The sequence below is a fragment of the Panthera onca genome, chromosome A3, assembly GCF_046562875.1.
Source record: "Panthera onca isolate mPanOnc1 chromosome A3, mPanOnc1 haplotype 2, whole genome shotgun sequence".
In the NCBI taxonomy this organism is placed as follows: domain Eukaryota; kingdom Metazoa; phylum Chordata; class Mammalia; order Carnivora; family Felidae; genus Panthera; species Panthera onca.
In genome coordinates this window covers 87000037-87022343 of record NC_138341.1, presented here as the reverse complement: position 1 = coordinate 87022343, position 22307 = coordinate 87000037, and the positions used below count along the sequence as shown (strand labels likewise).

At 43.0% G+C, this 22307-nt stretch overlaps 1 protein-coding gene across 1 annotated transcript; it reads right to left on the bottom strand.

Moving 5' to 3' along the window:
• Positions 1-391: 391 nt before the first annotated feature.
• Positions 392-5325, bottom strand: LOC145715341 (uncharacterized). Its single transcript, XM_081795127.1, is given in 5 exon segments — positions 392-1041; positions 2190-2241; positions 3276-4325; positions 4327-4370; positions 4373-5325. Coding segments are annotated over 5 exon segments (2286 nt in total). The 5' UTR covers positions 4863-5325.
• Positions 5326-22307: the final 16982 nt, after the last annotated feature.

The following is a 22307-nucleotide window of genomic DNA, read 5'->3' as shown; positions in this document are numbered from 1 at the left end:
CGGGTAGCAGCGAGGCCGGGTTTAGAGTTCGGGGAGGGGTGTATGTGATCCGCAAGGGATTTAACAGGAGTCCCTGATAGTGGACCATCCGAGCATTGCTCATCCACCTATCGGGGGGCTGCTTGAGTACTCCTTCGATGGTGTGGGGTGTGGTAACATGTAACTCTTGACCCAGGGACAGCTTATCGGCGTCTTTAACCATTAGGGCTGTAGCCGCTATTATCCGGAGACAAGGGGGCCATCCTGCGGCTACAGGGTCCAGTTTTTTTTTTTTGAGAGATAGGCCACTGGTCTGGGCCACGGACCTAGATGCTGGGTTAGCACTGCCTTGACTATGCCTTTATGTTCATATCGGGCAGTCCTAGAGCTGGGGCCGATAGGAGAGCTCTCTTTATCTGTTGGAATGCCTGCTCAGCTTCCAATGTCCTTTTTCTTTACAGTAGGCGCATTGGTCTTTGTCTAGGGGGCGCCTAGGGGGGCGAGTTTTCTGTTCTCCTGTGGGCCCTTGATTTTTCTGAACTATGGTGGCTAAGACTTTAGTCATTTCCCTGGTAGCTTTGAGCTGCTTATCCTCTGGAGCGCCCCAATTATTATATACCCGCTGAGCAATGCGGAGTAAATCCTGGATCTGTTTTCCTTCTAAATCCTCTAATTTTTGGAGTTTCTTTTTGATGTCAGGGGCAGCCTGGTTTACAAAAGACATTACAACAGAGGCCTGATTTTCAGGAGCCTCAGGGTCCATGGGAGTGTACTGCCTAAAGGCTTCCATTAATCTTTTTAAAAAGTTGGCAGGGCTCTCTGTCTTACCTCGTATTACCGAGTACATCTTGGCCAAATTGGTGGGCTTGCGTGCTGCAGCCCAGAGACCCGCCATTAGAGTCTGGCGATAAATGAGCAGTCGTCCCCTACCTTCTGCCGTGTTGTAGTCCCAATTAGGCCGAGTCAGGGGAATCGCAGCATTAATGAGGTCAGGGTTAACAATGGGTCGACCATCTTCCCTGGGGACCAGCTCCCGTGCTTCAAGTTGAATTCTCTCCCTTTCTTCCGTGGTGAACAGGATTCACAAAAGCTGTTGGCAGTCATCCCAGGTAGGCCGGTGGGTGAACATTATGCTCTCTAGGAGGGCTATAAGATCTCTAGGGTTATCAGAAAACCGAGCATTTTGGGTTTTCCAATTATTTAGGTCACTGGTGGAGAAAGGCCAATACTGGAGTTGGGGATTGCCCGTTTCATCAGGGGGTCCTATTTCCTGCAGGGGTAGGGCTACAGTGGAGTCAGGGAGGCGAGAGCTTGGCTCACGCTGGGTGCGCCCTAGAGTTCTGCCGGCTGGCCATTCACGGTTGGTTTCATTTTCAATAGGGCTTGGCGTGGCTGCTGCCTGTAGCCTCCCTAGTTCTGGCACAGCTGCTGCTTCCCGCCCCCCCCCCCCCCCCCCCCCGTTCCCCTTGAGGGGCGACAGGCGGGGCAACTGGTGGGGCGGCCGCTGCGGGCAGGGCCTGGGGTGCAAGGGGAGGGGGAAGATAAGGTGGAGGGGTCCAGGGATAGTAGGTCCTGACTATCGGGCAATATGGGACTTAGGGGTGCTGAGGGGGTTCGCGGCTTGGTTGGGTCAGTGGAGCAGGCCGCGAGAATCTTACAGGACCCTGAGGAAAGAAAGGGGGACATCCAGGGTGGAGGGTTTTGCCCTCAGTAGGCCAGCCCACCCCGAAAGTGGGCCACTCAGACCGGCAGAAAGTGATGAGTCTCGACCGGCGGATGTCCAGGCTTAGGTTATGGCCTCTAGCCTGGACATCCTTGAAATTAGCTAGAACAAGGGAGAGAGGTGTACTCTGGTTCTGTCCCATAGTCTGTATAGGAAAAAAATAAATGGGCCAAGTTAGTTTATGTTCCGGAAGCGAGCCGGATATACCTGCAGAGGAGAGGAGACAAGTTAAATCGCAAGTGCGGCGGCAAACAGAAAGTGCCTTGGAGAAGAGACCAGATACAGGACGGGTGTCCGTAACCCAAACAAAGAGTTCTGATGGGCCAAAATGGTGCCCCAGACGGGTGCCAGAGGACGTCTCCTACTGGTCCCGACTGACTGCCCTATAGCGCGTCCGCCCTGGCTAGGTCAGTCACAAATACAGATCCCGTGCGGGAGAGCCAGAAATGAACAGACAAACAGAAACAGACAGAGCTGGCTCACTTACCGATTGGTCTCAGAAATGACCCGTTGACTTGGGGTCTGGTGGGTTTGGGGGGCTATCCCGGACGAGCACCCAATGAAACGCCCAGAGTCCAAGAGACCCCAAAAACGAACCACCAGAGTCCAGAGTCAAAGCTAAGCAGCAAGGGTCATTTATTGCGGGTTCGAACCTGGACCTCTGCGCACTCATTGCCGGTGACGCTAAGAGGCCCCGAGAGAGGTTTTTAGCCCTTTTACAGACAGGTACAAACAAGTCATGGGGAAATCAGGGATTTTCCACAGTTACAGAGCTGCGATTGGTTGATGTTTAAAGTTGGACACTTAGCAGTATTCGATTGGTTCCTGCCTTTAGGTCAGACCACAACTGGGGGTACGGGTATCTCAATGATTGATCAGGAATACAGGAGCGCGCCAAGCAACAATGATTGATCAGGAATACAGGAGTGCGCCAAGCAATTGTACAGAAGCGGAACAAGCTGGTTAGGCTTGGTTAGGTTTCAGTTTCCTGTAACTTAAGCTTTTAAGTTTCAGTTTTCTCAGGCCTCTCACCTTCTGTATTCACCCAGGTCCTCGTGTAGTGCCTCGTCGAAGATGGCGGGTGAATTTTTGAATCCCTGAGGTAGCCGTGTCCAGGTGAGTTGCCCACTGTAGCCCTCCTCTGGATCATGCCACTCGAAGGCGAACAAGGGTTGGCTCTGGGGTGCCAGCGGCAGACTGAAGAAGGCATCCTTTAAATCTAGTACAGTATACCAGACCCTGGAGGACGCCAAGGAGCTCAACAGAGTATATGGGTTGGGAACAGTTGGTTGTATGTCCGCAACCCTCTTATTTACTTCCCGGAGGTCTTGTACCGGTCGGTAGTCATTTGTGTGAGGCTTTTTGACCGGCAGTAAGGGGGTGTTCCAGGCAGACTGGCAAGGAACTAGTACCCCTAGGCTTCGTAGTCTCCGGATGTGTGGCTGGATCCCCTTCCGGGCCTCCTGAGACATGGGGTATTGTCTGATCCTTACTGGACTCTCTCCTGGCTTGAGCTCTACCAGGACTGGGGTCCTGTGAGCGGCTAGTCCCATCCCCCCGTCTCTGCCCAAACCGAGGGGTATTCTTGTAGCCATCTGTCTATATTATCCTCTCTCGGGAGTGCCTCCTGGTGGAGGAGGTATTCATCCTCCAGTTTCATGGTCAGGACCATGGTCAGGACCTTGCCATCGGTGACCTGAGGCCCCCCTTGTCTGAAAGTTATCTGAGCTCCAATCTTGGTCAGTAAGTCCCGTCCTAACAGCGGGTAGGAGCATTCTGGTATTACCATAAAGGAGTGGGATACCCGGCCCGTTCCCAAATCTACTGTTCTTTGGGTAGTCCATGAATACTGGCTCATACCAGTTGCCCCTTGTACCCAGGACTTCTTGCTGGCTAGTTTTCCTTGTGGGGTGCGGAGGACCGAATGTTGTGCTCCAGTGTCAACGAGGAAGTCAACAGGGGTCCCCTCCACTTTAAGAGTTACCCTGGGTTCGGGGAGAGGGTCCGAACCCCGACTCCCCTAATCACTTAGTTCATCTAGCTCTAGGACTTTTACTTGATCAGTCTTGCTTCCCTTCCCGCCGGCCCTTTTTGGACAATCTCGGGCCCAATGCCCTATCTCCTTGCAGTATGCGCACTGATCCTTCTGCATCCTCTGCTGCCCTCCCTTGGTGGTTCCTTTACCTTTTCTTGTGTCATCTGCCAGCTGCCGGAGATGGTGGTCTCGTTCCTCAGGGAAGTCAGCAGTGGTAGCTAGTAGTATTCTGGCCAGGTCTCGAGTCTGCTTACTGCTGGCAGCTGCCATGGCGCGAGCCTGCTTGTCCTCAGGAGGCTCCCGGTTATTATATACCTTTTCGGCTACCACCAGTAAGTCCTGCAGACTTTTTTCTCCTAGTCTATCTATTTTCTGTAATTTTCTCCTAATGTCTATGGCCAATTGGTTTACAAAGGCCATGATAACAGCTGCCTTGCTTTCCGGAGCCTCTGGATCCATGGGGGTATAGGTACGGAATGCCTCCATGATCCATTCTAAAAAGGCAGCCGGAGATTCATCTTTTCCCTGTTGTACATTTCCTACCTTGGCCAAATTGGTTGGCTTTCTAGCAGCCATTCGGAGACCCCCCCATTAGAGTCTGGCGGTAGACCCGGAGCCTCTCCTTACCTTCTGCGTGTTGAAATCCCACTGGGGCCGAGTTAAGGTGAAGGAGGCATCTATCTGAGCCTGGTTGGTGGTGGGATTCCCATCTGCGCCCGGAACTAGTTTTCGGGCCTCATTGAGGATTCTTTCTCTTTCTTCAGTCGTGAACAGGACCTGCAAAAGCTGCTGGCAATCGTCCCACGTGGGCTGATAGGTAAAAAGAACAGAGTCTAATAAATCAATAATCCCTGCCGGTTTCTTGGAAAACTTAGGATTCTGAGCTTTCCAATTGTAGAGGTCACTAGTGGCAAAAGGCCAATAGTGATGGGGCTGATTTCCCTCCGCGTCTGGGGGTCCGGTGGCTCGCAGGGGCAGAATAGTGGAGTTGGCGGCGGAGGCGGATTGCTCCCTCTGAGCCCTTTGTCTGGTAAAGGGCGGGCTTCCCACTGGAGTGTTTCCGCCTCCCGCTCTCTGAACAGCGTCTGCCTCCCCCGGAGGGGGAGGATGGTGTTCTTCCGGCATCCTAGAGGGGTTATACGGGGGAGGAAAAATTAATTCTTCTTCAGTACCCCCCTGTAGGACAGGGTAGAGGGGTGCTGAAGGCTGGGTAAGACTTTTCTTGTTTTCCTTCTTCTTTGTCTCCTGCAAAGCAAGAATGGTTTTGGCTCCAGAGGGAGCAGGGCTAGGAAGGGCTTAAGCCAAGAGGGTGGGTAGAGGGGTAGTCTGAGTCTGTCCCATAACGTCCGTCCAGTAAGTCCACAGAACAAAACAGAGAAACACAAAAACAGACAAACAGAGGGCCCCTAGAAAGTCTTCCAACTCCATGGAAGCAAAACTGAAAGCTAGCTTAGACCTTTGAGGGGATTCCACGTCCCTCCAAAACTGATGAGGGGATTCCACGTCCCTCCAAAGACGACGGCCTCACGCCGACCAGCGGGAGCGACCCGCCTCGTCTCAGACCTTTGAGGGGATTCCACGTCCCTCCAGAAGGATCGGAACGTCTTCCGAAACTCCTGGCCCATGGTCCTCCAGTGCGTCCACTTAGACTGTGTCGGGCACTACCAGAATTCCAGAAATGAGCTCACACAGAAAAGACAGACCAAACAGACAGACACTAACCGTGGCCAGTCAGGCTCTCCAGGTCGGGGGTCCCTCGGGGGTCTTGGGGATCCCGGATGAGCCCCCAAATGTTATGCCCAGAATTCATGATCCCCAAAGACCACTAGGGAGCTGAGTCCGATGCAAAAGCAAAAGAGCCTTTATTCGAGCTAGCTCGAGTTCAATCCCCTACCTGCACCGACGCAGCGATGAGATACCAGGGAGAGAGAGAGAGTTTCAAAAGGACAAGATTTTATTGGGTCCTAGGGGCAGTTGTTGAGGTAATGGCTGTGGCCTCAGCCGATTGGCTGGGGGAGCGTCTGAGTCCTGTTAGGCAGGTGAGGGGGGGGTTACTCAAGGGGAGGAGGTGTGGTCAAGGTGAAGGACACAGAACAAGATGGAGTCGGCCGGCGTAGGCCCGCCCTTTCAGGGCCACACCAGAAAACACTGGCAACCCTGGAGGCAAGGGGAGAAGGAGGAACTGTGAGCCTTTATTCTGGTTTCCATATGAAGGAACAGGTGAGGCAGGGCCAGCAGGCTTGGCATTGGCTAGTTTGAATGATTTCAGTAGTCTCTGGGGCACAGGGCCATCCTGGTTGTCCAGTACCTGCTACGGTGTGATGAGGGCAGGTGGCTAGGGGTCCAGAGTGTGAAAGTCCCACAGAAGAGGTGGGTTGGAGGTGTGGAAACTGGATTGGTTGCTTTGCATTTGGAAGGCACAGTCATGCATGAGTTGTTTACTACCCATGGAATCAACCAGTCCACAAAAGGGCTGTCCCTCCAGGGTCAGCAAGCTCCCAGATGCCAAAGCATCAGAATAAAGAAAACAAAAGACATGGTTACTAGAGAGAATTCTCTGTACTTTCCACTATTTTTTCTGAAAACCTGAAAATGTTTTTAAAACATTCTATTCATAAAAAAAGTAAACTGCAATGGATGGCCCATTCTAACAAGTTAGTCTGGAATTTCCTATGTGTTTTAGAGCTACAAGAGGGGCATATTATGTTTAGTCAACTCAATCCTTCCCTCCCCACCCTCTTTGAAGGGTGGTTGCTGGACAGCTTATCAAACAAGAAAAGCACCTTACCTCCAGACAAACCATGTATCAAGGACTGACAGGACCTTTGACCCTTTGAATGACCAAAACAAATCAAAGTGTAAGAAAAGCATGTAGTGTGACAATACAACAGTTCTCAGCTAAAATGCAGGCTGCAGTCTGTAAGAGGCCTTCCCTAGTGATCAGAGAACAGAAAGCCACATTATGGCTCCTTATAGATCAGACACAGAAGGCAGGATGCACCCCATCCAGGGTCTTCTAAGCAAATGAGTTTCTGTCTTCCTGCTCTATGTCTTACTAATTGATACTTCAGGAAGATAATTAGGCTCATACAGCCTTTGCAATTTGTAAATACTCAGCTTTTAACTGGGTCCTCTCTCCTGCAGAGAAACAGAGACAGAATGATATTTCTTTCCTGTGATTCTTGCCTCTGTCTTCCCAGAGTTTTTAATAATCTCCTAATCTTTTGACATTAACTTGGAAACACTTTTGCCAACAGAATCTCTTTGTCTATGTCTTTCTATGTCTCTGCTTATAAGGCAGTAAGAGGAGTAAAATGCTGGATGACTGGCAGATTCAGCTAGGCTGTGGTGGAAATTTGTTCCATTAGCTTGTTTTTGTTTTTAGAGAACATTACTGAAACCCAAGAAGAAGGTGGCTTTAATTCCTTCATGCAAAACGATGTCTTGCTAAGGAAAGTGACACTATAAAAGCCCCTCTTTCTTTTCTGCACACAAAAGACATTGTCACTGAGTCAAAAGAGAATTTTGATCTCTCTCCATGGGTAAAAGAAGTAAAAATGTCTGTAAGCACTAGCATCTCAAACCAGGTTTGTCTTCCTCCCAGTGTCTACTGGTTCCTGAGTCTTCTAGGTGGGTAACAGCACCGGGAACTACTGACAAACTCCAACTTTGGAGAGATGCAGAACAGAAAATTTTAGTAGATGTGGAAACTCGAGCAGGAAAAGTGGTGGGGTTTGGGGGTGATGGTGGGGTTCAGAGCCGACGGCCAAGAAAGAATTCTTGAGATGCCTTTGGTGCAAAAAAAAACGTGATTTTATTGAAGCACGAGGACAGGACCATTGGGCAGAAAGAGCTGTTCTGGGACCATGAGGAGACTGATTATATACTTGGGAGTTGGGAGAAGGTAAAGTCAAAGGGAATTTTCATATGCTAAAGAAGGCTCCGGATACTGGAGGCCTAGCTATTATCAAACTAAGGTCCTCTTTCCCCCCTAGCAAAGCATTAGCATTAAGACAGTAGGGAGTTCCTGGAGAAAATTTCACTCTGCCAGCTTCAAGTATTTGTCAATGGGCTGCAAGTTATAAGGAAATTTAATCTTATCTGCCATTTCCTTCTGCATTTGTTTCCCACATCAAAGAGTATGGGTTTTTGTTAAAAAAATCTGTTTAAAATATCGAGAAAAATAAAACATTCTAGGGTCCTCCATCAGGACCAAGAGGTTGAAGCCTCAAGAGGAGAATGTACACTGAGAGAGCCCTTGGCAATCTGCAGGTTTGGTGGTTGTGTTTTCTCCTGTCATTTCTTTCTACTCCAGTATCATTTTTCAGAACAGGCTGAGTCATGTGCTGATTAGTGGAGATGTCCCTTTGAGGGTGCTCCAAGCTGTCCAGAATATGGTCTCCCTTCTTTCTGCGTTGGGTTCTGGTTAAAGACACCTCAACTAATCAGGAGGCATTAACTGTTCAGAAACCTGTGAGACTACAGCAAGGATCTTCATTCATCTCTGATACTAACAATTAATAAGGTCACAATGCCTGTGATAAAGTCTCTCACTCATTTTCTTTGCACTTGCTTGTCATGCAAAGACCTTATGACAATCTCCCCTCCACTGGGTACCAACCAAGACCCAAAGCTCTGGGCAAGGGAGCGACTGGTGTCCCTGTGCTGTGGGTGGTCCTAGTGGGGGTAAACCTTGCACAGAAACAACTGGTGGCTTCACTGCAATCTCCGTGTCACCTTTCCTTTCTTCCCGTGAAGCTCTTCTGTCTTCTCAAGTCCCATTTATAGGCTTAGATACATTCTGTGTTTCATCATTTATGAAATTCAGAAGGTAGAAGTCATCTTTTTTTTCTCTGACTACCCGAAAGCAGACGAGAATAGGAATAAAGTGCTTTGTTCCAGTGACAGAAGGGAGCATGAATAAAATCCCTTGTACATGGAATATAAAAGAATAAATGAGTAACACTGCTGGTTTAAAGAAGGGGATGCAGTAGCTGACGATTTGGGGAGATGGACTGAGAAAAAACCATTGAAGACTTTAGGTGTTCGCTGCAGGACCCTGAGAGCTCTTTATCAGGCTGTTTTGTTTTGTTTTGTTTTGTTTTGTTTTGTTTTGTTTTCTCTCTTGATGGAAGGGAGTATTTGAGGGGAGGGGAACTCTAAGGAAGCTGCTTTAACAACCTCAAAACTAGAATACTTTGCCAGGGAGTTACAAGGATACTTCAGTTTGCTTTTGCTTTCACTTTTATTTTTGCTTTTTGACATTGTTTCCAAAATGTTCAATTAAAATACACGGCAAAGAGACTCTGTTCATATATCTCCTCCACTGCAATGACAGATTCCAGCTTCAAACCTGCAAGCTGGGTTCTTCGGAAACCATTTTGTGTCCTAACAGCATTCAGTTGCTTTTATCTCTTCACTTTTGATTAAAAAACAAAATTTTTCTCTCCTTCCATGTGAAATTTCATCTTACAAAAAACACTGATGGCAGACATTGAATCTGGAAGCTCTTCTGTCCGGAATGACAAAAATAGAGTAATGTTGACAACAGCATTGCATGAAATGCTCTCTCTTCCATTCTTTGCCCTAAACCCTAACTGGCTCTAAAAGACATGGGAACAGAAACTGGGCATTGCATGCACCGGCTTTTATAAAATAATTAAGCTACACCTCATCTCCTGCGTGGTCCACATAGACAGCACGACTGTTTTCTCAAAAATGAAAGAAAATATTGGCAACAATCTCACATTATCTGTTCGTTTTCAAGGTCACTTGCAGCCCTATTATCTACTGCTCCCTGGTAGCCTAAGGGATGAGCTCAGAGGGCAGTAAAATAGCCTTTAAATGACAGTGGTCTCCAAGGGCAAATTGCTGACACATGGCCAAGGCAGACAGAGGCTTTTCCAGGCTCCTTTCCTGAAGCAGATAAGGGATTAAGTCCCTTTGTTAGCAGTTGGTAGTTGGTGTTGATGTTGGCATATACATGAAAATAGAAGGAATGGCACATTTCAGACAAAACGGTCATTTAAAATGTTGCTGTTCAGTTGGGGAGTCTACAAATTAGACTATTAATGCTAAATTGGAGTAAAATCAGACCTCATACATAGTAATGAGGCTGGAAGTTAGTTTAGAGTTAAAGAGACCCATCATTTTATGGTAATGCCGGCAGGCCAGACACCAGGGATGACAATGGGAAGATACACAAAGTAAGTGAGCACAGAGAAAAGCTTTTACAAGCTATTCACAGGGAACCCAAACAGCACTGAAAGCATGGGATTTCTTCCAGAATGCTCCTATTCAATGGATGTCACTGTCTACAATAGGAATAAAGGACACGTTTGAAAAATTGCCTGCAGTTCTCTTGTTCTAATTACTTTCCCTGAGGAGAGAGATGAATTGACTAATGGGAGACCATGAGGGACATAGAAGACTTCTCCTGATTAACTTGGGTAGTGATTTCCTAAGTGGAGAGTGTAAAATGTTCCCTTATATTTGATAATCCCATCAAAATCTATTTTTAGGGTCCTTGAGGCTGATTGTAGAGTCTGTAACCTCATGTTAACATCACATGGGCAGTGTGATTGCTTCAAGAATGACTGCCTCAAAAATGTGTGCCTCATAAACTAGTATTCCATAATGATCAGGCATTGGCTATTAAATCCTTAATTAAAAATCATAATGGCTAACGTGTATGGATCCCTCCTCCAAGTGCCAACTGCTATACTAGAGAACTTACACAGAGTTAATGTCTCAACATCACCAAGAAGAGTTACTATTATCTTCATCTGACTGTGAAACTGATACATGGGGGATAAACCCCACAACTGAAAACCAGTAGAGTAGGATTTCAGACCCAAGCCATCTGACTTCAAAACCCATGTTCTTAATGACTACATTAAATTTCATGTCTTCACAGCTATACGAACTTCCATGAATAAATCTAAAATTTAAACAAAATTTTGTGAAATGCTTTCATTTTAATTTTCCAATGTTGCATTGGATTAACAAATCCAATAAATCTAATAAATCCCCAGATTATTCCTGTTGGTTAATTTGGTTACACTGGGTTAAGCATTCATGAAAATTGAACTGCCTCTGATGAGAAAATCTCATCAGATTTTCTCTAGAATCTTGTGCTTCTTAAAAGAAACTGATGAACACCTATGCTGACCTCATCATTACTTTCACTCCCTGCTCACTGAGCTGAAAAAATAGTGTAGGCATCGGTCACCAAGATCTCATGGACCACTTGCTTGTGGAGTTTATCCACTTCAATGTCAAATGAGATTTGAAAAAATAAGAAGTGTAGTATCATACAAAGGGGAGTAAATTGCTAGGGACTAGTCTTATTTTATCAGCTACAATTACTTATTTAGCAGCAACACTTTTGAAAATGAAGCATGGGGCTGGGGTCTTTTAAAGATGGTATGAGCTATTTTTCTCAGCATTCTCCAGCCCAATGCTTGTAATGCACTTTCCACAGAAACTGTACACTTAACTGATGATGGTCTACATTGAGTTTTGCCCTTCCTCGAGAGAGGAATTCAGGTTACTCTGGCTATGTGCTGGAATGTATAGCTTCATTCATCTTGATCTTTTTATGCTGTTGTACAACAGGAATACCAGGCTTTGCATAACTAAACCCAGAGGAAGCATAAAAGTGGGTGTTGTCACCATGACTGGAATGGTTTAAGCTTTGGTATGATTTGTGTGGTGGAAAAGAAGCAAGGTGGAGATGAAGGAGCACAGATTTTCTGAAAGCCCTTCAATGAAAAGTGGAAAGTCAGTGATTTTGAGCAGCCGTGAAAAAAAGTTCGTCTTTTCAAGGACAGCTGGTAGAAGTTCTGCTGTCTATTTTCCATTCCATGTAAAACAAGATAAAGAATTTTGGTGTCAGACATTAGGCATGTACAGATAGATACTCATAGACAAACTGAGCTTGCCTCAGGATTTTATTTTATTTTATTGTCTTCTTGCTATTTGCAGTCCAAACAACAATATTTAAAAGAATATTAATAATATCTACTTAGCCAAGGATTACTATATCAGTGTATGCTAGACACCAGACACTAAAGGGAGGAAGAGAGGAAGGTTATTAGTTCATGCAACTAACTTAATTAGATCATCTTATTTCATCCTCTTGGCACCCTAAGAGTATGTACTCTCAGTATCACCAAATACAGGTGATGAAACAGAGCCTCCCAGAAAGTGACTTGTCCATCTCCCATAAAGAAAAAAAAGTATGACCAACGTTAAAACCTGTTTGACTGGCTTCACAGTCCCTCAACTGTCTTGACCATTATTGCCCTGCTTCCATAAAACAAGGAATTTCCAATGTGGTAGAGAAAAATATGCATTGAACAATTTTTCAATTTATCTAGATACTATCATATGGAAGCTGTGTGCTACATGCCAAAGAGATAAAGTCATAGCAAGAACAATTGTTAACAGTCATTGGGAACTTATTATAAGCCAGACACTTCAGTCCACTATCATTTAAATCATACAACAATGCTATGCAGTTGTTACTAATATTTCCTGCACTTTTCTGTTGAAAAAAAAATTGAAGATTATATACTTTGGGCCACTTGCCCAAGGCCAATGAAATGGTAAAATCAAATGTCTGGAAAGGTAGAACCCAAACTCTTAAATTTCTAATCAACAAAACAAAAAGTCAGGCACTAACATGGCAGACATATGGAGCATCATGGAGGTGTTAGTGCAGGAAACTGGATGGGCATTTGGAGAATGACTAATGTAGGAACTAAGGCTTGAGTCTGATTCAAAGAGGATTATATGTTGTTAGCAGAAAGCAAGGAGAATCATCAGAGGGTTTTTGTGCAGTGGAGATATATTGATAAGGTCTATGCTTTACTTTTTTAAGCTATTGGCTTCTGATCAATATAGCATAAATTGCAAATTCTCCATTCAATGGTGGCAACAGATTTTTGTAAGTCTTCCACCCTCAACTAGAGACCTATTTGTACACAGCTTTATTAATCAAAACTCTTAGTTGCCTGTAATATGAATTCCCTCAAACCCCTTGGACAAAGGAGAAAAGTAAGCTGAGGATGTGAGTCAGAAGTCAGGTGTTATTGTATCAGGAACTAAATAACTGGCTAGCTAGATCAGGCATCTCTGTATCTAGGTACCTAAAAGATATCATCAAAAATGTGTCTCTCACTCATTCCATCTATCATTTCTCTTTTGATCTCTAAGTAGAGGCAAAGATAGTTCCCCAGGCTTACCTGGTTGGTCCTTAGTGCTCACGACCAGAATTAGATAAGCTCCCAAGGACCCTGAGCTTAGTGGTCTTACCAAGTTAGGAAAGGGTAGTTCTCAAAAGGAAGAGCTGAGTTCTATTCCCTTACAATGAAAAGGAAAGCTATGTAGGCAAACAAACAAATGCCCCTATACTAGTGCATATGTCTGTATGATCTCATGAGAACAGCAAGGAAAAAAAAAACAAAAAACATTATTCACCCCTGTCTTCCCACATGATCTTCCTTGGACATGGGCATTCCATTGTTAGCAAATCCCTTAGGATAAGGCATTGAAGGTTCTTCTTAAAATAACAAATATCTTATATGGGAACACAGCCACATTAAGCCATTATCATCCATTAACAGTTCATTAGGAAAGAGCTTTTCAGATTGTCCATTTTATCTCCTAGTTTTTCCCAGGGCAGACTCTGAGTAATACATATTTCTGAAATGCTGGGTTAAGTTAATATTAAAAGAAAGAAACAAAATTAATTGACCTTTGAGGAGATTAATCCTGCGGTGTGGACTCAATAGCAGATGACAATGAGTTCAGAAGTCTTGACTGCAGGTTGCCCCTAAGTTATTGGGATGATCTCGGAAAGGAAGAGTGTCCAGACACTGAAAGTGATAATAATGGCAAATTAGCATTTAGTACTTGGCACAATGCTAGGCATGTTACCTAAATTATCTAATCTGATCTGCACCAGAACATTATAAGGCACACACTATTATTATCCCTATTTTATGACAGAAAAACTTAAGTAACTTAGTTAAGGTCACACAGCTTATTAAATCGTGGAGCAGAATGAACACACAAGACTACTTCACTTCAAGGTCACATTGATATTATCAGGCTACATGAGTATAGATGCTATGGAGGAAATGAGTCCATTGAGTGAGGGTTCACATAGACAAAATATGGGTGTCCCTCCAACTCTGAGGGCCATGAACCCACTGGGTTATTCAGAGATTATTTGTGGGAGGCAGTCAGCCATAATTTCTGGTATGTGCTTCTCTCAACACTCCTTTATGATTCCTCTCCCAGTTATTGGTGTTTGCATGTGTTGGCAACTTCCCTATAGGAATATCTCCTGGGCTCAGAAAGATCATTTAGCTAATAAACAAACAGCGTAGAGGAAAATCATCCAAAGCTAGTCACTAAGGCCAAATGAGGTGTGGAACCTAATCTCCTGATTATCTTTGTCTTTCCTGAGACATTCAACACAGGGCTAGTGGCTGGGCATGAAGACTGTCACAAGACAGGTCACTGTGTCTTCAGGTAGAAGTACAGCCTAACCACTGAGAACCTGTCTTCCCCATAAGTGGGAAAGCTCTGTTGAAACTATACCCAGTATCCTACATACCTGCATTTGCTAGTCTTAGGGTTAGGGAGGAGGGAGGACATTTTGTAAAAAAAAAAAAAAAAAAAAGAAAAGAAAAGAAAAGAAAAGAAAAAAAAGCAGATGATAGATTTAGAAGTATGTACCTTGGTAATTTGGCTAGAAGCCCACAAGCTTACATCAGCTAGAAAACCTACACTCTGTATTTTGCATGTTAACACTTTGCATATTTTCCTAAAGTTTAGCTACGCCTGCCTAGACTCCCATTTTTCATGTAGATCTGGAATTCTCAGCAATTGTCCTATCAAACAGGCAGGTGATTTTTAGCAGCTAAGTGAGTTTTATGACATAATTAACCCGGGGCTCACAAACCATATTCTTGCCAAGCAGGGGTACTGGTTTGTACAGGTACCAAAACACACATATACACTGAGGTTAGCCCAAATGTTTCCATAGCATAAACTATAAGAAATGAATATTTAAAACCCACAGAATATCTGGATCACTACCTCACTCCTTAAATACACACAGAATAATTCTAGACAGGTTTGAGATTTAACTTAACATTTTAAGTTTTGAGTGGAAATCCTTTCTGTGAATTAATAAATATCAAGGACCCCCCAAAAAATGATTGTTAAGTTTGATATGATGAAGAGAATTCTAAATGGGGGAAAAAAAACGGTAAGGCAAGACAAACACAATAACAAAAATGAGAGGCAATACTTTTTTTAACAGGCAATTCACACACCAAACATATAAATAGCTAATAACATAAAAAAGTTAAATGAAATGTTACTTAGCAATAAAAACACATAATTGATGCATGTATCATGTACAACTGTATCCTATAACATAAGAGCATTCCTGGGGCACCTAGGTAGCTCAATAGGTTAACTGTCCAACCTTGGCTCAGGTCATGATCTCATGGTTCATGGGTTAGAGCCCCGTATCAGGCTCTGTGCTGACAGCTCAGAGTCTGGAGCCTGCTTTGGATTCTGTGTCTCCCTCCCTCTCTGCCTCTCCTTCCCGCCCCCCGTATTCTGTCTCTTTCACCATAAAATCTGGTGAAAACTGAATAAAATGCATTATATCAGCATCAGTTTCTTGGTTTTGATATTGTACTGCAGTTATAGGAGACATTATTTTTTTTTAATTAATGTTTATTTATTTTTGAGAGAGAAGAGACAGAGAATGAGCAGGGAGGGGCAGAGTGAGAGAGGGAGACACAGAATCCAAAGCAGGCTCCAGGCTCTAAACTGTCAGCACAGAGGCCGACGCAGGGTTTGAACTCAAGAACTGTGAGACCATGACCTGAGCCAAAGTCGGACACTTAACCAACTGAGCCACCCAGGCACCACTATGAGATATCATTTTTTAAGAAATGTGAATCAATATTCATTTCAAAATAAAAAGTTTTAAAAAATACTCAAATCTAACTTAAAGGAATGCAAATAGAAATTGTGAGACACTATTTTTTACTTATCATATTGGGAAACTTTAATAATAATCATTGTTGGGGGTGCCTGGTTGGCACAGCCAGTTAAGCAACTGACTCTTGATCTCGGCCCAGGTCATGATCTCATAGTTTGTGAGTTTGAGCCCCACATCAGGTTCTGCACTGATGGTGTGGAGCCTGCTTGAGATTATGTCTCTCCTTCTCTCTGTACCCCCCTTGCTTGTGCTCTCTCCCTCTCTCTCTCTCTCTCTCTCTCTCAAAACAAATAAATAAACTTTAAAAAATGTTTAAAAATAATCAATGTTGGGAAATACTATGGATTGAACTGAGTCCTCTGAAAAGGTGTTGAGTCCCTAACTGCCAGTACTTGTGAATGTGACCTTAGGTGGAAATAAGAGTCTTTACAGAAGGTCAAGGAATGATGAGGTCATGAGGGTAGGCTTTAATCCAATATGACTGATGTCCTTATACAAAGGAAATTTGGACAAAGAGACTGGCGTGTACAGAGAGAAGATGTAAAGACACAGGGAGAAGACAGTCATCTACAAACCACGGGGTGTTTGAGGCTACCAAACACTGAGAGAGAGGCCTGGAACAGTGTCCATCACAACCGTCAGAAGGAACCAACTCTTCCAACACTTTGATCTCAGACTTCTACCCTCCAGAACTGTAAGACAATACATTTTTACTATATATTCCACCCAGTTTATGGTACTTTGTTACAGCAGGCTTAGGAACACAGTACAGGAGAGATATGGGGAAATAGACATTCATATCCTTACTGTTAAGTGAGATAATAAACTGGCACAAACTTCTTTGGAAGGTAACTTGGCAATATTTGTCTAAATGTAAAATCACGTGTCAAGCAACCCTTCTTTCAACATATCAGTTCTACTTCTAGAAATTCAACATAAGGATATACTATTGTATTTTTCCAAAGACGCATTTTCTAAAATGTTCATTGTGCTGTTGTTTTTAATAACCAAATTCCAAAAATAGCCTAAGTTTCCATCCATAGGAAAACGGATGATAAATCATGTGATTCTATGTAGTGTGATTCTACATATTTTATCAGCACTTCAAAAATGCAAAAGCCCTGGACCACCAAAGTTTTAAAAAGAGTTTGCAGCAAACTTGTTTAATGGAGAAACCTGCTTTGTGTTGTGGATAGTTTGTTCATTCCAGTTGGTATAAATATTCATTTGTTATGTTGTGAAGATATCAGTATGGTTGAATAAGAGGTACCTCCCCAGACCCTTCTGGGAGTTTTATTATATAAAGTATTATCTTACTGAAATTTGAAAAGTTGTGAATACCTAAATACATATGACCTTAAGGATTTAGAATAAGGGAATGTGAGCTTACATTCACAGCTCTTAAAATATATGTGGTAAAAATATATATTGGAAAAATAGATATTGCAGGTTGGAAAGATCACCAGGTATACTATAATGTGAAAAAAAAGCAAAGATATAAAATATCTTTGGGCAAATGCTTGTAAGTGCATAAGCATAACTGAAAACATATATAAAAACCTAATTGCAATAATTTACTCTGGGAACTGGGATGGATTCTGCCCTAATTCTCTGCCAAAGCTGTTTTAGTTAATGCCCTACAATAAGGCAGATAGCTTTTTGGGGTTCTGACATTGTCAGCAAACTCTTAGTGTCTGAGATCCTTGCTCCACCCTGCTTTACCTTGGCTAAATTCAACCTAATTGATCTGACAATACATAATTTCTAAACAAATGCCTATTGATACATTGTCTTTTTTTGGCATTAACGTAGATTACATAAGCATCTCTAAAGAACTTGACACAGACTATTAGCATGTAAAAGTAAATGGTTCATCATGCTCAACATCACTGAAAAGTAGAATACTTAACAAATCCTTCTGAAAGGTGATTGCTAATAGAAGAAATCATGTTAACAATAACAACAAATACACACACACACACACACACACACACGAGGAGATTGCAAGAGTTCATCAGGAAAAACAAAATCACACCTCTTACTATTTTGCTTTCACATTTAGTAGCTGGTTAAAGACTAACTTTAATTGAATTGGGCCCTCAAAGACAGTCCTTTAAGGAGGCATATTAGGGGTTATTAAATAGATATAAGGAAGTCAATTAACTTTTTAGAGGTTCAGAACAGGAGAGGATCTTAGACATAACACAGGGCAAATCTCTCAATTTAAGTAAACTGAGGCTCTCAGTGGGAGTGGCTGCCTCAGGACACACAACCAACTAGCAGGAGAAACAAAGCCAGAGCCCCTGCTCCCTCACAACTACTAGTTCTGCCACCAGCCCTCTAAGGCTCCCTCCTGCAAACCTGAGCTCTGGAAACCCAGACAAACGTCTAAGCCACTAAAAGCTTACTGCGCATGCCACTCAAGTCCCGCCCCTTCACTGTGTACCTGGGGTGCAAACTTGGACTCCCTTCCCCATTCCACCGCTGTGGGCGCTGTGGTCAGAGCTAGTTCTTTCTCCCTCTCCCGTAGGTAAACTCAAGTAAGGGTTTTTGTTTCACTTCCAGCTTTCACTCCAGGATCTGGAATGGTACAGAGAATGAGATTATACTTTCACGTGGAATAATAATACTGTTTGGCTGGTATAGAAAAAAGAAAAAGACATTACCTTATACCAACCTTTTTTTTTTGGACTTAAACTGATGTTGGCTCAAATTTATCTTTCACCATTTCTACTGATGGCCATCTTCATGATCTAGGAAGTTAATTATATTAATTATATTCCTTTATTTGCCTTCATGGTTTTGCTGTAAGAATCTCCATATCCACACTGTATTATTAAGATACTCTGTGATCCGTTGTCTTTTCCTCTCTGACTTATGTGTGTTGTTGTATTAATTCCCTTACTGTGAGCTCCTCTTCCGTCCTGTTACATGTTTTTTTTTTCTCTTCCTTATTTCTTTATTCTACAGTCATATGCACCGGCAGATCCATTTCCTGCCTTATCCTTTGCCTTCCCTGTCCTTCCTCCCTCCCCTTCCCTTTCTCACCTCCTCTTCCTCACCCCTCCTTCTGTCTCCTCCCCATCCCCCATTCCTCATCCCTCCAGCTCCTCCAGCTCCCCCATCCCTGCAATTCCTCCCCAGGCAGCACCAGTGCCCTGAGACCTATGATGCACTGGGCCCTGACCTTAGCTCTGAGAGTTTTGAGAGGAGGACAGTCTTTATCCTTCTTCTGTTCCTTCTTTTATTTCCCTATTTAGTTCTTTTACAAGCAGATCTCATAAAATTAGCTTGATTCTTTCATAAATCAAACAAAATTCTTAAATCTCTTTATTTGTATTTTCTGAATGTTTAGATTTTTCTACACTGCCAGGTAATACTTTTTTTTTTTTTTTTTTTTTTTTTTTTTTATAAGAACCAAACTGGCCTGCAAGCTTTTTTAGGACCACTGCTAATCAAAGTACCAATGTGATCTCAGGGATCACCCGAGCTACTTGCCTGCAACTAATTCCCTCTGGATGCACCAAAAATTTCCCCAAATGTATAGGTTTTGTGAAAACTATACTTAAGAATCTGAACACTTCACTGTGCTATAAATATAAGAGACACTGAATATACTTTGGGACTCATTCCTTGTTTTTCTTGCAGATGTTTATCCAGGAGGAGCAAAAGGACACTACTGTAACCACAGCATCCTATCAGAAACACCGAATTTCTTTTTTTTATTTATTTATTTTTTTTTTTTAATTTTTTTTTTTCAACGTTTTTTATTTATTTTTGGGACAGAGAGAGACAGAGCATGAACGGGGGAGGGGCAGAGAGAGAGGGAGACACAGAATCGGAAACAGGCTCCAGGCTCCGAGCCATCAGTCCAGAGCCTGACGCGGGGCTCGAACTCACGGACCGCGAGATCGTGACCTGGCTGAAGTCGGACGCTTAACCGACTGCGCCACCCAGGCGCCCCAGAAACACCGAATTTCTAACACAAGATGTTTCATCCATGGTTCTTTGCCTTTGCCCACCAGGGTCCTGTGATGTCCTGACTGGTGTACAGCAGCCCTCAAGGCATCTGATCAGCATTTGGCCCAAGCTGTTTCTTGAAATGGCAAAGGAATTGGGCTAAAAGAACTTGAAAGTTAAAATGCTAGATTTTATACACAGCCTGTCACTCTTTCCATCGTGGCTACCTGACCCTGGTGAGCTCTGGTTGCTTGTAACCAGACTTTTCTGGGCTAAAAGCAAGAGAGTCTCCAAATCAAAGGGCCATCTTAGCTATTATAAAACGGAGCCCCAAGTTAAAATACCTAATTCTTCTCTCCTGTTACACCCTCACTGATTTTCCTATTGCTTTGAAGATCATCAGTATTTAGGCTTTAAAAAGAAAACTACGGAGAAAGCAACAAAGAATGGTATTTTGAAACCTTGCAATATTTGGGAAGTATACCAGGTGCAAAAAGAACTCAGAGTATATTAGCAACTCCTACGAATTACTACCTGTAAACATTTTATCTCATTATAAATAAATAAAGCTTATTATTTTGATTGTAGGCTAAATATCATTATAAAGATGTTTTGATGACATTGGTAATTTATGTAATGTTGATTGATATGAAAGGAAGTATCAGATGTTCTTATACAGACACTTGGGGGGATTTATCAATGAAAGCTTGGTGACATCAGCTGGCCTTCAGTCCTTTATTGTTAAGGAGAAGAACAAGCTATCAACAAGAAAATGGAGGTGTATATAGAAGTGTGTTCAGTGTGGCACTTTGTCTGGCATTGATTTAACTCTTCTGGAGATTCATTTCTAAATATAGAGTTGCAACTTGATATACAACATTAATTAATTTTGCAGAGTCTAATATCTCAAATGGTAGAGATCTTCAGAGCAATGTGAGCATTCATTTTACAGGCACCCCAAAGCACTTCCACAGAGCCTCTCTGGATTGACCCAGTCAGTCCTAATGGAGCCTTCTCTGTACATTGACAAACTTTTATGCATGTTTCTGTTGTGGGACTTAGCCAGCACAATTTTGATGGTGGCTATTTCTATCTTTCTACTTAGGCTGTTACTAGTCAGACTATGTTTTATTCCCAGTGTTGAATACAGAGCTTGGCACATATATATCCTCAATAAAAATGCAGCATAGATGCAGAAATGCTTTTACCATGCATGGACCTCCTCTCAAGGCAATACCACATCCCAGATCTTTGAGAAATTGTGGCTACATGCTTCAGATCCTGTCTCTCTCTCTCTCTCTCTATCTCTCTCTCTCTGCCCCTCCACTGCTTGTGCTCTGTCTGTCTCTCTCTCTCTCAAAAATAAACAAACACTAAAAAAGAAAGAAAGGAAGAGGAAGAAAGAAAAAAAAGAAAAAGAAAGAAAGATTGTGGCTCTACAAAGTAAGGTGATCTCTGCTGCAGCAACTGTTAACTCGTTATGGGCATAGACTATTTTTATAGTCCAGATGGGAGGTTTTAAGGGGTGCAGATAAGGTCAGCCCCACCAAAGCCACACACAAGCAACAGAAGGCTGCAGAGATAAACTGTTGCCTTGCAGAGTTGTAGGCTGATGGCAAATCTTGTGATATTGCTATATTTGGCCTCTCTCCTCAGTAATAGTTCACTACATCAGAAACATGCAGGGAAGGGTCCAGTTTCCAACCAGTGATGCCGGCCACTGGCCCAGCAGTGGGTCACTGTTGACCTCCCTGTACAAAGCTGACTAGCCTGTGGCCTGGCCACCTCACCTCCATGGAGAGCTCCTGGCATCTTCCCATCCAAGTTGTATTATGGGTGTTTGTAAATTGTGTCGCAGAGTTGACAACCGGGCGGTTTCTATGCGCTTTCTGTTCAGCATATTAACAAATTTCTGTAATCCTAATGTTCATTTTTTTGTTTTTCAAAACTGAGCACAAAGAAAACATTTTGAATCATTTTTCTTCTGGATTATAGAAATGAAGCGGCATGAGGAATTTAATGCAATAAATAAAGATATCTCTCTCTCTTTCTCTCTCTCTTTTTTAAATCCTCAAACTGTCATTAGAGTTCATCATCTCCCCAAGTCACTTAATGACATTAAGCCTCAAAATCCTTTTTTTTTTTTAAAAAAAGTACCAGCAGTATTGTTGTGAAAAAGTAAAATAAAATTCATAACTTGTTGTAGGTTTAAATTTCATATTTTCAGTGTTCAACAAATAAACATTAAGTAGAATCTGACTCTGAATGTTGTCTCTGGGAAATTTATATTTTTCTTACAGGAACACAACTTTGATTGTATCAGGAAAGATAATAAAAAATATGATTCATTTTGGGGAAATATGCACAACAAAAAACTTACTGGGATACACCACTGATTGCCTAGCTACACAAAGGGGTACCTGTTTCTAAAACCACCTACATCACGCTGTCATTCTACATCTTCCTAAAAGAAATGTGAAATACTTGATTATCTCTATTTTGAAGATAAAAAGAAATGCAAAGATAGGCAAGGGGAGTAAGATTTCTAAGGTCATATAGTCAATTGGTGACCAAAT